This window comes from Phyllobates terribilis, unplaced genomic scaffold, assembly GCF_046119375.1.
Source record: "Phyllobates terribilis strain yellow unplaced genomic scaffold, ASM4611937v1 Scaffold_11__3_contigs__length_659146591, whole genome shotgun sequence".
NCBI lineage: Eukaryota > Metazoa > Chordata > Amphibia > Anura > Dendrobatidae > Phyllobates > Phyllobates terribilis.
The window spans coordinates 202,520,238-202,537,107 of NW_027362771.1; the positions used below are offsets into that span (position 1 = coordinate 202,520,238).

General features: G+C 42.0%; 1 protein-coding gene across 5 annotated transcripts in view; it reads left to right on the forward strand.

The window, feature by feature from the left end:
* IMMP2L (inner mitochondrial membrane peptidase subunit 2) overlaps nucleotides 1–16,870 on the forward strand; it is a 1,848,527-nt gene that overhangs the window by 193,995 nt on the left and 1,637,662 nt on the right. The window contains exon 5 of one of the 5 annotated variants that reach the window (XR_012251223.1): nucleotides 1,528–2,426. The exons of 2 other annotated variants lie outside the window; for them this stretch is intronic. Coding sequence is in view for 2 of the 3 variants with exons in the window: in XM_073651972.1 (XP_073508073.1) it covers nucleotides 1,528–1,588 (61 nt within the window). In the remaining variant the exon portion in view is untranslated. Of the gene's footprint in view, nucleotides 1–1,527; nucleotides 2,427–16,870 lie in introns of those variants that run through there. 2 more of the 5 variants (XM_073651972.1, XM_073651974.1) reach the window with 2 other exon arrangements.

The window sequence follows — 16,870 nt, forward strand, 5'->3', positions numbered from 1 at the left end:
TTTTCTTCACTGAACCACTTTGCTTTTTTCCAGCATGATCAAGCACCATGTCACAAGACTAATTGGCTCGTTGAAGTAAATGTTGAAATTTTGTCTCCATGGCCAGGATATTCCCCCAATCTAAATCCAATTGAGAACTTTTGCCCAATCTTCAAAAAGTGGGTGGACAAACAAAAGCTTAAACATTATGATAAACTCCAAGCACTGACTAGATGAAGAGGCACTCTAGATCTGTAACACAGAATAGCCTTAGTAAGTGTGTGTGACTGTGTGTATGTATACAGGTATATATTTATATGTTTCATTTAGTTTTATTGTAAAGTACATACTTAGCATTCCTTAACTAACACATCTGATCTAATTCTGCCACTTATAGGTATTCACAAGATGTACTGTAGAGGGAAAGAAAGCGCGCGCAGTAATGTGACCCTATTAGAAGAGAAAAAATATGGTATTGCATGATGGATAATTATCTGCTTGTATGTCTCAGTACTTAAGACACCAAGAATTGAGCAATGTTGAGGACTGTAGATTCATAGTTCAGCCAAGGGAACTTAGTGCAGCAGATGGAGGGCCACCAGCTCAGAACTGGCAGAAACTAGTAAGACCAGCTACACCAATCTACTGTTTGGGAAAAGTCTGGCCTTTAATGATCTTTGAAGAATTGCAGCCAAAAACCATTCATTTAACATGGAAACAAGTCTGTGTGATTCAAAATGGCAACAGATGCTGTAGACCAGGGGTGGGGAACCTCAGGTCCACAGGCCGCTTAAGGCCCTCGATAACCTTTTATCCAGCCCCGGGGCAGATTCCTAGGGTAGCAGTGCTTGGGCCGGCAGCTGTATTTTGACGGCCTATGCTCATTAATTTCTTCTTGCCCTGTGAGCACCCGCAATCAGTGTTCACACTGAACGCTGAGGCGCGTACAATGAAAGAATGTGTCCTGGCACCAGTGTCATCATCACGGCGTACTTTGTAAGTGGAGTTAGCGTGCAATTTGTATAGCCTCCGAAGGATGGTATAAATATCCAAATTGCCCGTGGCAGAAAAAAATTACCCACCCCTGCTCTAGATGGACAAATCAAAATTTGAAATATTTTGCTGTATCAGAAAGCAGTTTGTTTGAAGAAAGACTGGAGAGCGGAATAAAAATGAATCTCACCTACTTTATCCTCAACCATTCCTTGTAGACTATAAGTCCTTGCGGGCAGTGTCCTCTCTCCTCCTGTACCAGTCGGTGACTTGTATTGTTCATGATTATTGTCCTTTTTTTTATTATGCATACCATTTTTCACATGTAAAGCACCATGGAATGAATGGCGCTGTAATAATAAATAATAATAATTTATGCATGCCACAGGGAAGCATGGTGGAGGTGCCTTGCAAATTTCGAGCAGCATTTCAGCAAAGGTAGTTTTAACTTGGTCAGAATTAATAATGTCCTCTGTCCTGAGAAATGTAGGAATATATGTGTAATACCATCAGGTAGGTGCATGATTGGCTACTTATTTATTATTTATTATTCAGCAGGACAACGACCTCAATATCATTAAGAACTATCTTCAGCGTAAAGAAAGAAAATTGTTGATAAACAACTTTATTTCAAGCATGTGATGATCGTTCAAACTCACCTGTAGCAAGTGTCAGTGCAAACTATCCTTCAACATTTGAATGAAATAAAACGTCATGGCAGGAGACACAGGAGGACCCCACTGCTGACACAGAGACATTAAAAGCTAGACTGAAGCTTGCCATAATTTATGTGAGTAAGCAAAAGTCCTTGTAGAGAGATGAGACCAAGATAGAGCTTTTTGGTAAAGCACATCATTCAGCTGTTTACCAATAATGGAATGAGACCTACAAAGAAAAGAACACGGTACCTACAGTCAAATATGGTGAAGGTTCAAAGATGTTTTGGGGTTTTGCTGCCTCTGGCACTGGGTGCCTTGACTGTGTAAGGCATCATGAAATCTGAAGATTATCAAGGGGTTTTAGGGCGCAATGTATGGCCCAATGTCAGAAAGCTGTGTTTGCATCCTAGGGTATTCCAGCTGGACAATGACCACAAACATATTTCAAGAAGAACCCAGAAATGGAAGGAAACAAAGTGCTGGAGAGTTGTGAAGTGATTAGCAATGAGTCAAGATCTAAATTCCATTGAACACCTGTGGAGAGATCTTAAAATTGCATTTGGGAGAAGACACCCTTCAAATATGAGAGACCTGGAGCAGTTTGCAAAAGAAGAGTGGGCCAAAATTCCAGTTGAGAGGTACAGGAAGCTTGTTAGTGGTCATAGGAAGCGATTAATTGCAGTTATTTATTCCAAATGGTGTGCAACCAAATATTAAGTTGAAGGCGCCAACAATTTTTGTGGTTTTGTGTGAAATAATATTCAATTAGCCTTTTTTTTCTCAGTAAGTTTGTGTTTTTCCAATACGCATAAAGGAAATAAACATGTATTGTATATAACAAAACGTGTAATTGCATTAACTTTCTCTGAGAAATACTTGATTTTCTGCAACAATTTCAAGGGTGACAACACCTTCGGCCATGTGTGTTTTTATGTGTGTGTATGTGTGTGAGTGTGTGTACATATATATATATATATATATATATACACACTGCTCAAAAAAATAAAGGGAACACTTAAACAACAGAATATAACTCCAAGTAGATCAAACTTCTGTGAAATCAAACTGTCCACTTAGGAAGCAACACTGATTGACAATCAATTTCACATGCTGTTGTGCAAATGGGATAGACAATAGATAGAAATTATTGGCAATTATCAAGACGCCCTCAATAATAAATGAGATATATTTTTTTGCATTTTGCAGTGAGAAATAAGTATTTGATTCCTTTGGCAAACAACACCTAATAGTTGGTGGCAAAACCCTTGTTGGCAAGCACAGCAGGCAGACGTTGTTTGTAGTTGATGATGAGGTTTGTGCACGTCAGGAGGAATTTTGGTCCACTCCTCTTTGCAGATCATCTCTAAATCATTCAGATTTTGAGGCTGTCGCTTGGCAACTCGGAGCTTCAACTCCCTCCATAAGTTTTCTATGGGATTAAGGTCTGGAGACTGGCTAGGCCACTCCATGGCCTTACTGTGCTTCTTTTTGAGCCACTTCTTTGCAGCCTTGGCAGTATTTTTTGGGTCATGGTCTTGCTGGAAGATCCAGCCATGATCCATCTTCAATGCTCTTACTAAGGGAAGGAAGTTGTTGGCCAAAATCTCGCGATACATGTCCCCATCCATCTTCCCTTCCAGTACGGTGCAGTCGTCATGTCTCCTTTGCAGAAAAGTACCCCCAAAATATAATGTTTCCCCCACCATGCTTCATGGTTGGGACGATGTTCTTAGGGTTGTACTTCATCCAAACACGGCGAGTTGAGTTAATTCCAAAGAGCTCAATTTTTGTCTCATCTGACCACAACACCTTCTCACAATAACTCACAGAATCATCCAGGTGTTCATTGGAAAATTTCAGACGTGCCTGCACATGCCTTCTTGAGCAGGGGGAACTTTGGGCCACTGCAGGATTTTAAACCTTTAAAGGTATAATGTGTTACCAATGTTTTTTTTGGTGACTGTGGTCCCAGCTGCCTTGAGATTATTAACAAGTTCCCCCCGTGTAGTTTTAGGCTGATCTTTTACCTTCCTCATGATCAAGGATACCTCATGAGGTGAGATTTTGCAGGGTGCCCCATATCAATGTCGATTGACAGTCAATTTGTATTTCTTCCATTTTCTTACTATTGCCCCAACAGTTGTCTCCTTCTCACCCAGCGTTTTAGTTATGGTTTTGTAGCCCATTATAGCTTTGTGCAGGTCTATGATCTTGTCCCTGACAGCCTTAGAAAGCTCTTTGGTCTTGCCCATGTTGTAGAGGTTAGAGTCTGACTGATTAATTGAGTCTGTGGACAGGAGTCTTTTATACAGGTGACTATGTAAGAAAGCTGTCTTTAATGCAGGTAACGAGTTGATTAGGAGCGTCTAACTGGTCTGTAGGAGCCAGAACTCATAATGGTTTGTAGGGGATCAAATACTTATTACTCACTGTAAAATGCAAAAATATGTATCTAATTTATACAATGTGATTTTCCTGATTTTTTGTTTGGATATTCTATCCCTCAATATTAAAATGAACCTACCCTTAAAATTATAGACTGTTCATGTCTTTGTCAGTGGGCAAACTTACAAAAACAGCAAGGGATCAAATAATTATTTCCTTCACTGTATCTACAGTCAATAGTTTTCATACGAAGACATCAGCTGCATTCCCTGTGAATGTAAAATGATGATAATAACAGTCATAACAATCTGTCGAAGTTTCTCTAGCTTCAAAAAAATTACGGACAGATGAAATTTTTTTTATTTTTTTTTAGACGCCCTATTTTTACTATGACTGACTATACATATGAAAGGGTTAAAGATAGCAGATAAACATTTTGGCAGCTATGTGGTCAGGGAGCTTGTGAGAGGCAATGCAGCTGATAATAATAGTTAGCACTGATAAGAAAAATACAACTCTGCCTATGCACTTAAAAGGATGAATGGGAGTAAGCTAAGCCCTTTGCTAATCTTTGAGCTTGTGAGGGAGAGTAGCCCTGTCATCACACAGCATGAGGAGAAAAATATTTAGATTTGAGAGTCCTCAGTGGTTGATACCTTTTAATGGCTAACTGAAAAGATGGTAACAAGTTGCAAGCTTTCGAGACTACGCAGGTCTCTTCATCAGGCTAGTATAACGCAAAATCTGAAGAGTCACAAATTTATACACAATAAGACACAGAAATAATGCAATAGATGAGACGTGATGGAAAGCAGAGTTATTACTATGGGAGAGATAAACAGTTCTGGCTATAAATATTTTAGCAGTTAATAGACAAGGAGTGTGAAGGTTTTATTGTCCTGTGACTAGGTCCAGTGTTATGATGACCCCACAAGTCTGATGGGCACATTCCTTAGTTGATGTAGAATGACATGAATCCATTAGACACATTCATTCATGCTCTGAAGGTGTCAAAGGTCACAGTGATCAGGCAAACAAACACGGTACAAAAATATAAATTTTCCATGTATCAGCATGAGGAGAGAAAGGGGAGCCAATCAGCACTTACTGAATGCATGGCAGAGTAAGAAAGGAAAATAAACAGGCCAAGATTAATTAAAATGATTATAGCAGAATTCTAAAAAAAAACACTTTGAAAAGTCTGCCAAATTTTTGCACAACATGAATTTAGCAACTTTTGTCATTTTCACACAAGTTTTGGCCATGTCTGCTAAAACGGATGGAGTTGTGTTGGGAGGGTGCGACTTCCGACTGTCTAATTCATAAAGAGCTGTGACCGAATGCCAAAAATTTTACTGGTCTCTGACTGGACTAAGATTTTTGGCAAGGCATACCCCCCCTTTTAAGATGCACCTGATTCATTAAGAGAAATGTGCCTCTTAATGAATCAGGAGCATCTGACTCCAAGACATCCTCTCATCAAGACCCTCTCATTGGGATGCGATCATGGGGCACCGATAGGATACCATGGCAGACAGGCCCACAGAATGAAACAAAGACAAAACAAAACCCCAAAAAACATGATGGAATTACAGTTTTTTCAAAAATTTCAGAGGCCTTGGAATTTTTTTTCGATTTCCAGTACAATGAATGTTATAATGAATGGTGCCATTCAAAAATACAACTCATTCCACCCCCAAAAATGTAAGTACTTTTATACTGTCTTTAGGAAACATGATTTATTTTAGCATAGAAACAAAATAAACAAGCCGTTTACAAGTTTCATGTGTTCCAATCCACCCAGAAATAGTGCTGACGAGGCCTGAAAAGATGTGAAGTTGCCACAGATTCCTGCTTGCCTTTTTACAAAGAATGAATGTTTACAAGGAGCGAAGATCTCTTAGCATTCTCACAGCCACTCTCATTTGCATTCCTCCACATATTCTATGAGATTGCTAACAGCCGAACAAATCTTGCTAAAATTGGTATCTATACAGGAACTGATAAATGAAATTTGTGTCCATAAACAAGTCGGTACACTCGCTTTCATCACAAAGAAATTAGTATAGCTAATTTATTCCAAATACTGTTAACTATATAACCAGAAGTGTTTTTCTGTAAATTAATTAGGAAGTGAGGAATAGAAGCTAAGTTTTTTTGCATACGCATTACAAAAAAACAAAAGTTGCAGTTATATTTGACATAGCTGATGGTGATGATCGAACGTGCTCGGATAAGGTGTTATCCGAGCACGCTCGGGTGCTATCAGAGTATCTTCAGCGTTCTCGAAAAATAAGTTTGCGTCGCTGCAGACAATCCCTGCATGTGTCGCAGCTGTCCACTTAGGAAGCAACACTGATTGACAATCAATTTCACATGCTGTTGTGCAATTGGAATAGACAATAGATGGAAATTATTGGCAATTATCAAGACACCCTCAATAAAGGAGTGGTTCTGCAGGTGGGGACCACAGACCACATCTCAGTACCAATGCTTTCTGGCTGATTTTTTGGTCACTTTTGAATGTTGGTTGTGCTTTCACACTCGTGGTAGCATGAGACGGACTCTACCACAACGCTTGGGAAACGCTTGGTAATCCGCCCCCCATGGTCCCCAATGACAAGCCGCACTTTCAATGCCCATGCTGCGGATTTTTCCGCAGCGTTTATGCTGCGCTCAAAAATCCGCAGCATGTCCATTAATTTTGCGGACACGCAGCGTAATCGCCGCCATTGACTTGCATTGGACCACGTGACATCCGCATCACTGCATTTGCAGATGCGGATATCACACGGTTCAATGTGCGGATGGTACCCAAGTCTGGAGGAGAGAAGACTCTCATCCAGACCTGGGTACCATAGAAACTGTAAAAAAAGAATTTAAAATAAACAATAAAGTTTATACTCGCCTACCGATGTCTTCCCGGTGTTTTGTCTGCTCCGTCCGGTGTCTTGCAATGTTCGCGTTGATGTGAAGGACCTGCCATGACGTCACTGAGTCATGTGACCCATCACATAGCTCAATGACGTCACCGCAGGTCCTTCACACCCCCGCAAGCAGTGCAAGACACTGGACGGAGCAGACAAAACACCGGGAAGACATTAGAAGGTCAGTATAAACTTTATTTTTTTTATTTTTCACCATTCTTATTCTTTTTTTTAACTAACTTGGGCACACTACTATAAATCCATGCCGGTTGCATGGATTTATATAGTGTGAACAAGTTGTCAAGCACTTTTCCAAGTGATGCTAAAATCGCTTGGAAAGCTCTTGATAACCCGCATGCAGAAATGCATGCAAAAACGTTTGACAAATGCTTCTACCTGGTGGGAAAAACGCATGTAAAATCCGCATGCGTTTTTCCTGCCAGGGAGAAGCGTAAAAAATATGCAGCATTTCTGCATCGTGGGCACTTAGCCTTATCACCAAGCCAAGTTTTACAATTCTGACCAGTGTCACTTTATGTGGCAATAACTCTGGAACGCTTCAACGGATCCCAGTGATTCTGAGATTGTTTTTTCGTGACATACTGCACTTCATGTTGGTGTTAAAATTTGGATGATATCATTTGCTTTTATTTATAAAAATATCAAAAATTTGACAAAAAATGTGAAAACTTTTATGCCATTAAACCAGATAGTTACATCACAGAAAATAGTTAATAAATAACATTTCCCACATGTCTACTTTACATGAGCACAATTTTTGAAACATGATTTTTTTTGTTAGGAAGTTATAAGGGCTTAAAGTTGATCAGCAATTTCTAATTTTTCCAACAAAATTTACAAAACCATTTTTTTATGGACCACATCCCATTTGAAGTGACTTTGAGGGGCCTATATGACCGAAAATACCGAAAAGTGACATCATTCTAAAAACTGCACCCCTTAAGGTGCTCAAAACCACATTCAAGGAGTTTATTAACCCTTCAGGTACTTCACAGGAATTAATGGAATTGTGGAAAGAAAAAAATGAGCATTTTACTTTTTTTCACACAAATTTTACTTTAGCCCCAAATGTTCTATTTTTACAAGGGTAAAAGGAGAAAATGGACCGCAAAATTTGTTGTGCAATTTCTCCTGAGTACGCCGATACCCCATATGTGGGAGAAAACTACTGTTTGGGCGCTCGGCAGGGCTCAGGAGCGAGGAGGGAAGGAGCACTTTTTGAACACAAAAATAGCTGGAATCTCGAGCGAACGCCATGTTTAGTTTGGAGAGCCCCTGATGTTCCTAAACAGTGGAAACCCCCACAAGTGACCTCATTTTCGAAACTATGCCCCTCAAAGATTTTATCCAGGGGTATAGTAAACATTTTGAATTAACAGGAACGACACAAAATTTGATAACATTAGGTCGTCATATTGAAAAAGTTCATTTTTTTAACAAAAATCTTGCTTTAGCCCCAAATTTCTCACTTTTGCAAGAAGTAACTCTAAAAAGTGGACACCACAGTTTGTTACCCACTTTCTTATGAGTGCAGCGATACCGTACATGTAGTCAAAAAGTTTTGTTTGGATAAACAGTCTGGTTCGAAGCAGAAGGAGCAATATTTGAATTTTGGAACACAAATTGGCTGAAATATATTGCCAGCGACATGTCACAATGACAGGGTCCCTAAGGTGCCCAAACAGCAGATACCTCCTACAAACGACCCCATTTTGGAAACTACAGCCCTCAAGGATTTTATACAGGGGTGTAGTGAGGATTTTGAACCCAAAGGTACTGCACAGAATTTGATAACATTAGGTCGTCATATTGAGTATGTCTTCATTAGTGTAGAGCGCAAGTGCTCCCTACTCGGGTTTGCGCCGAGTATCGCCGGTGCTCGAGTGACATGCTTAAGTCCCCGCCCCGTATGTTTCCCGGCTGTTAGACACAAAAAAAAGGTGGGGATTGCCTGTGTATCGGTAAGATGATGCGAAGGGCCTGGGGATGGATCAGGAGGTACTGGGTAGGCTCGTGGAAAATCATTTCTCTCTTCTCTGACATGTATATCATGTCAGAAGAGAGAGAAATGATTTAAACAGTGGGCACAGTTTTTTTTTATGATTGACATTATTCACTGAATAACAGCGATCACGTGACCGGGGACCGGAAAATCCGGCCCTGATAATGTTTTCCAGATTTTCGGACACTGGGGCGGTATACCCTTATTCCCTATCGCTGTTTTAAAACGGCAATGAGGGAATAAGGCCCGTTAGCGCCCGCCGTTTTAATGTGTATCGGCAGTCGTTAAGGGGTTAAGTAGCAAAATTTTTCCTGTGATTTTTTTTGTACTTTATTTTTACATTTCATTTTGTTTATTTGTTTCCCTTGTTCCTCTAAGGCACACGTGTCAAACTCTGGCCCATGGGCCAAATCTGACCAACAGGGTGGTTATATTTGGCCCGCGACACCAGAGCCACTACCCCTATGTGGGGCCATTATTTTGTATGGAGGACTTTGTGGGGCCATTATTCTGTATGGAGGACTATATGAAGCCCATCATACTGTATGGAAAGCTATGTGGGGCCATTATACTGTTTGAAGGACTATGTGGCACCCATATTCTGTATGTAGGACTATGTAGGCCCCATTAAACTGTATACTAGTTGGCCCTCTATTTTGTCCTAGTTTTTCATTTTGGCCCTTTGTGTGTTTGACTTTGACGTCCCTGCTCTAAGGAATTTGAAAACTGAATACTCTGACCAATGGTCTAAAACACTTACCTGAATAAGACGTACAATTACGTCCAAGCCCTGTAAGGATTAATCAAGATTATTTACGATGTTGCTTTTTACATATGGTTACAGTAAAGGAATAAAAATGGGAATCCCCCCACTCTTTGCCAGTGCAGAGGGAGCTATCCTAAGGAGACATGCATGTTGTTTCTCAGCTCTTAGACTATCATCATGTATAGAGTAGTCTAAAAAATTGGACATGAGCTTGGAACTGTACCAATAAAGCCGTTAATGACATCATACAGAACTGCACACCAGCCATTGTTATGCTATTTGAGTTTTCACTATAATTTATTTTCCTTTAGTTGTTTGGTATTTCATGCACCAATTACTATTCAATCAGTCTTATAAAATATGTGCTAGTGTTTGTACTTTAATGGCTTGTACTTCTTTAAATAACAAACTAATAATGCCTGTTATTGCACAATTAGCGGAGCATTCTAGAATATCATTATGCTCATTGTTCTTTATGCTCTTTTGCTAAGCACTAATAGTGTTGTAGCATATAACTCTTACACCATTATGTTACTTTTCAAAACTAGAATATTTCTTTCTTTTTGTCCATTTAGGTTACAATGACACAATTAAACTCGCAGTATGCCAGTAGAGCATTCTTTGAAATCTTTGTGGAAGCTTATGAAGTTACTAGTATAATAGTATGCTACTTTTCAATGTCATGGCAGTTTATATTGCACTTACATTTTCATCTCCAGACCAAACATGTTACAATCTGATTTGCTTTGATAATATGAAAAATGAGCTAAACATTTATATTTGCTTGAAATTTGTATTCTATGCTCGGAGAAAAATAAAAGTCAAAAGAAGTTGTGCACAGCAAAAAAAGAATTAATGATGAAAAGGAATTTTTGAATAGCTGGAAGTTTATGTTGTTTTTTAAATTCATAATATATTTTATTTTTCCATTTTAGCTGATTTGTTGTTATTTATTTTTATCTCTTGATGAAAAATTTAAAATATGGCTAAAACACACTCTGAAAAGTTTTTCATTCAATGTTTTTCTTTTTGTAAATAATTATTTAAGTGATCCATATTATAATATTATAAAGAAGCCACCACCAATGGCAGTGAAAGTCCGTCACATCATAATCTTCCTTCTTGTTGCATACCAGTCGCATACTGGTCAACGGGTCGTACATTTCAGAATTTCCAGCCACTTGAATACCATGGAAAAAAAGGTTTTGTTTTTTTTTCTTTCTAAATTTTGAAAAACTGAATGTAGAATTTATTTTTATTTTTTTCAGTTTTTTTTCTGTTACATTTTTTTGTGGTACCTTTTGATATTCTATCCAGATATGATTTTTTGTTTTTCACATTTTTTATGCTTTTCACCTTAGTATTCATTTGGGAATAATATTTACACACATTCTTAAAGGGTTTTACTCATGGTCTGTCTCCTGACATGCACCACTGTTCTGCTTCTGAGCTTTCTGGTTGCCTTGGGCAGTGCGCTCCTGTAGATGGACAGTTCAGACCAACAGCATAGTTGCACCACACTGACCACCAAACTGATCATTCTGCCAGGCTGCCAGTAGAATGCAGCTTTGCTTCTGCCACACAAGAGAAAAGCAGGGGACTGAGGCTTGTTGGATCCAGCTATCTAGCCAGCTTCAGACCTGTATGAGCAGGCTCTAATCTATAACTGTTTATTGTCTATGGCCTCCTTCACATGTCCTTATAAAACACGAATGTAATACTCTGGCACCAGTGTCATCCATGTTTGCCATCAGTGTGTCCGTTTTTACCATCAGTGTGGCATCAGAGTTTTTCGGTATGGATGAAGAAATAAATGACAAAGCTTCTCCTAGATAAAACACTAGGGAGAAAGTAGCACAAATAGGGTCTTATCCGACAAACAATTAAAAAATACTTTTATCAGCTTGTGCTAACCTGAGCCAAGATTTTATGCGTTTTTAAATCGTTGTTCAGCTGCTGTGGATCCATGGGTTGTCAAAACCGATAAGAATGAAGATATGGAGAATTTGTGTATACCTCCCACGCTGCCGATTATTGAAGACGTCAATTCACAGGAAATTATTAAACATGCGGTTTTTATTCAACGCATTTCGAAGTGACAGGCACTTCTTCAGGAAACAATCACATATCACAACCACAAAGCTAGTCCTATACTTTGCAATCTTAAACACGGACAGCACACAGATGCCATCCATGTGCTGTACGTGTTTCTCCTGGACCCATACACTTGTATTCGTGTCTTTTGTGCATGGACACACAGTTTATGTAAAAACACTGACTGTGCATAGCACCATAGGTTATAATGGATAAGTTTGGTATCCGTGAAAAAGACAGCACATGTACTGGAAACATGGATGTGTGAAGGAGGCCTAAAGCATAGAGCCAGCTGGCGGGGCACACTCCTTACCACTGTAACTGGACACTATGAGACTTCAGAATGGCTGACAATCTAGTCAACGAGCTGTAAACTATAACATTAGGGGCAAATTTCAAAGCTGCTTGGTTTTTTTTTTCAAGCACTTTGCAATTTTACCCATATTTAAGAACTTAGAGGGGTTTTCCCCAAAAGTTCATTTTAATCAGTAGATCTTTGAATGATAATAATTTCCACAATTGGATGTGTTTAAATAAAATGTTCCTGTGCTAAGATAATCTTATAAATGTGACCCTGCTATGTACTGTGTAATGGCCGTGTCTGACCATGCAGGGACATTGTGGAAAGTATTATTCCAAGATCTGTTGATTTAAAATGAACTTTTGTTCTTGGGAAAACCCTTTAAGACAACTGCTTTAACTTGTGTTTCGTTTTTTGTCTAGTATAATTTCTATTTATATGTAACTCTGTTACTTCCTTGCACCTTTCTATCTGACATATTTATTGGTAGTTGATCAGTATGTTAAGGTCACTTTATCATTATTAAGGCTGTGTTTGGATTAAATCGCTTAAGAAAAGGAGTTTAATATAGTCCTAGGAGACACAGAATATTGCACACGTCTTTTCAGGGCAGTTTGAGGCTTTGCATTATAAATTGAATTTTTGGGAAAAATTTGTTGATTTTCAAAAGATTTGCTCATCTCTGAATATATATACTGTATGTGTGTGTGTCCATGGATATATAAATTATGGATAGTTGTAAGGATAAGCCAGTTTTTAAAGCACTGTTTTACAAAATACTTTACATAATATGATGATGTGAACTATCCTATAAATATATATGCTAAATTTAAAAACACATGCTCTTGAGATTTAATATAAATGATCATATTTTGAACTTATATAAAGCCAGGCAATTACAATTAGCCCTGGGGTCCTTTCATCCAAAAGTGCCATTATTTGATAAATAATTAAAGAAGTTGCATAGGAATATGCAGATCATGCAGGAATTCTGTTCTGCCGTATTTACCGTAACTACTCAAATGAGTAGTGTGCGCCCAATCAGTAAAAATTGGATTCTCAAACTTGATTATCTGTGGCTGTGTACCACATCGAAGAAATATAATTGCCCCATAGCCTAGAAAAAAATATAATAATAAAGAAAACAAGAATCCCCAAAACATAACACTTTTAATCTCTTTCATATTGTAACGGGTGTGGGAGGTGGAACCTCTGAGCTGCAATACAAAGGGGAAGTCCTTGTAAGGAAGCGGGTGACTCCCAGGGAATGCAAGCAGGTAGTCACAGCAAGTGACGGGGACAGTCTCTGGGTAAGCAGGCAGGTGGTCACGGCAAGTGACGGGGACAGTCTCTGGGTAGACAGGCAGGTGGTCACGGCAAGTGACTGGGACAGTCTCTGGGTAAGCAGGCTGGTGGCCACGGCAAGTGACAGGGACAGTCTCTGGGTAGACAGGCAGGTGGTCACGGCAAGTGACGGGGATAGTCTCTGGGTAGACAGGCAGGTGGTCAACCCAGCGGGCAGATAGACACGGCAGGTACTGGCAGGTGCTTCCAGGTAAGCAGGAGGATAGCCGCGGCTGGTGCTGGCGGGTGCTTCCGGATAAGCAGGTAGATGAACTCAGCGGGTGCTGGCAGGTGCTTCCAGGTAAGCAGGTAGATAAACTCTGCGAGTGCTGGCAGGTGCTTCCGGGTAAGCAGGTAGAAATCAGGCTGGACTAGTCAGGCTAGCGGAGGGACCTGAGGGCTGAAGCAGAGGTGAAGACACAGTGACAACTGTTGCTCGGGCACCTCCATTTTGGAGGAGGTGCCTTAAATGTGGGAAGTCCTCTGGCCATTGGCCGGGGACTTTTTAGGAAGACGCGCGCAGTCCCTATAAGAGGGGGGGAGTGCGCGTCCGCCCTAAGCACTCTCCTGGAGGTGGGACGCGCGCCGGCCACAGCAGGGAACGGAGCGCAGGAAGAAGCCGCTCCAGGAGCCGGGGGGCGAGAGGGAGAAGCGCTGGAGGGACCCACGTGAGGAGCGCAGAGGTGAGAGGGACGGCGTCCCTGCCTAGCAGAGGGCAGGGACGCCGATGCTACAGTACCCCCCCTTTATGCCCCCTCTGCTTTAGGCCAGAAAGAAATTTATCAAGGAGGAGCGGGGCATGGATGTTCTCCCGGGGCTCCCACGTTCTCTCCTCAGGACCAAACCCCTTCCAATCCACTAAAAAAAAGGTCTTTCCTCTTACCCTCTTGGTGGCCAGAATGCTCTACCTCAAACTTGTTTTCAGCGGATACCGGAGCTGGAGGCGTACCTGTAGACTTGGAAAAAGAGTTAAATACCACGGGTTTGAGGAGAGATACATGGAAGGAGTTGGTCGGGAGTTTCAATTTATAGGCCACCGGGTTGATTTGCTTGATAACTTCCAGTGGGCCGATGAACCGGGGCCCTAACTTGTAGGAAGGAATCTTGAGCCGGACATATTTGGACAAGAGCCAGACCTTATCTCCAGGATGGAATTGGGGCGGATCCAGACGTCTCTTGTCAGCCTGTCTCTTCATCCGCTCGGAGGACTGAAGAAGTGCCGATCTGGTACTCTCCCAAATGGTGGAGAATTCACAAACAAGAGATTCCGTGGCCGGGTTGTCCACCGAGGCGAGACGGGAAACGGGATCCGGGGATATTGGCTGTAGACTGTAAAAAACGGGGATTTGGAAGAGGATTCGCTCTCGTGATTATTGTAGGAGAATTCGGCCCATGGTAAAAGATCCACCCAATCGGAATGGTGGGCATTAACAAAGTGCCGGAGGTAACTGGTTAAGATTTGGTTGATCCGCTCTACTTGACCATTGGACTGTGGGTGATAAGCAGAAGAGAAGTCCAAGGTGACCCCCAGCAGTTTACACGTGGCTCTCCAGAAGCGAGAGGTGAACTGAACCCCTCGATCGGACACGATGTGGAGAGGAAGACCATGGAGACAGAAAATATGATGAATAAAGTCCTTAGCCAACTCAGATGCAGACGGAAGACCCGGCAGGGGAATGAAGTGAGCCATTTTAGAGAAGCGATCAGCGACCACCCAAATGACCATACAACCAGCAGAGACAGGGAGATCCGTTATAAAGTCCATGGCTATATGCTGCCACGGAGCAGCAGGTATGGGAAGAGGCAGAAGGCGGCCGGCTGGCAGATGTCTAGGAACCTTGTTACGGGCGCAGGACGCACAGGCCAAGACAAAGTCTATTACCTCCTTGCGCAGGGTAGGCCACCAGTAATGCCGGGCAATAAGCTGAAGGTTCTTCTTTTGGCTTGCATGGCCGGCTAGCTTAGACTAATGTCCCCAGTGCAGAACCTTCTCACGATCAGGTACTGTCACGAACGTCTTACCGGGTGGAAGACGATTCAGATCCAAGGGAGCCACCTGCATTACCTTGGCGGGGTCGATGATGTGCTTAGGCTCCTCCTCTAGATCGGAGAAGAGAAAGGATCGAGACAAGGCATCGGCTTTGATATTCTTGTCTGCCGGGCGGAAATGAAGAATGAAATCAAAGCGGGCGAAGAACAAGGACCTCCGGGCCTGGCGCGGATTAAGTCTTTGGGCACTCTGGAAGTAAGCCAAGTTTTTGTGGTCCGTATAAATTATTACCGGGTGAAGAGCCCCCTCGAGCAGGTAACGCCACTCCTCCAGTGCCAACTTAATGGCTAACAATTCTCGGTCTCCTATAGAATAATTGCACTCAGATGAGGAGAAGAGCTTGGAGAAGAAGGCGGAGGTTACCATTCTCCCAAATGGCGACTTTTGGGTGAGCACCGCTCCGGCTCCGGAGGAGGAAGCATCTACTTCTAAGAAGAATTGTTTGTTGTAGTCCGGACGGTGCAGCACAGAAGCGGAGGAGAAAGCTTGTTTCAAAGAAAGGAAGGCCTCTTCAGCCTCGGGCGGCCATTCTTTGGGACTAGCGCCCTTACGGGTGAGCGTGGAGATAGGGGCAGTCCGGGAAGAGAAGTGCGGAATGAAGAGGCGGTAGTAATTGGCGAAGCCCAGGAACCGCTGAATAGCCTTCAACCCCTCCAGTCGGGGCCACTTCAGGATGGCAGAATGTTTCTCAGGATCCATTCGTAGGCCGGTCTGGGAGATGACGTAGCCCAGAAATGGAAGCGAGGTCTGCTCAAAGAGGCACTTCTCAAATTTTGCGTAGAGGTGGTTCTGCCTGAGCCTGAGTAGGACCTGACGAATGTCCCTCCGGTGTGTGGGAAGATCCGGAGAGAAGATCAAGATGTCGTCCAGGTACACCACCACGCAGGAGTAGAGAAGGTCACGGAAGATGTCATTGACCAACTCTTGAAAGACGGCGGGAGCATTACAGAGGCCAAAGGGCATTATGAGGTATTCATAGTGGCCATCCCGGGTGTTGAATGCCGTCTTCCATTCATCCTCCCGGTGGATACGGACCAGGTTATACGCCCCACGGAGATCCAGCTTGGTGAAGATTCTGGCACCCCTCAGATGGTCAAATAATTCAGGAATGAGCGGAAGGGGGTATTTATTCTTCACCGTGATCTGGTTAAGACCTCTATAGTCTATACAGGGACGAAGTGAGCCATCCTTCTTTTTAACGAAGAAGCCTGCTCCCGCCGGGGAGGTAGATTTCCGGATAAATCCCCGGGCCAGATTTTCCTCGATATATTCAGACATGGCCCGGGTCTCGGCAGCAGACAACGGGTAAATACGCCCACGGGGTGGAGTAGCGCCGGGTACCAGGTCAA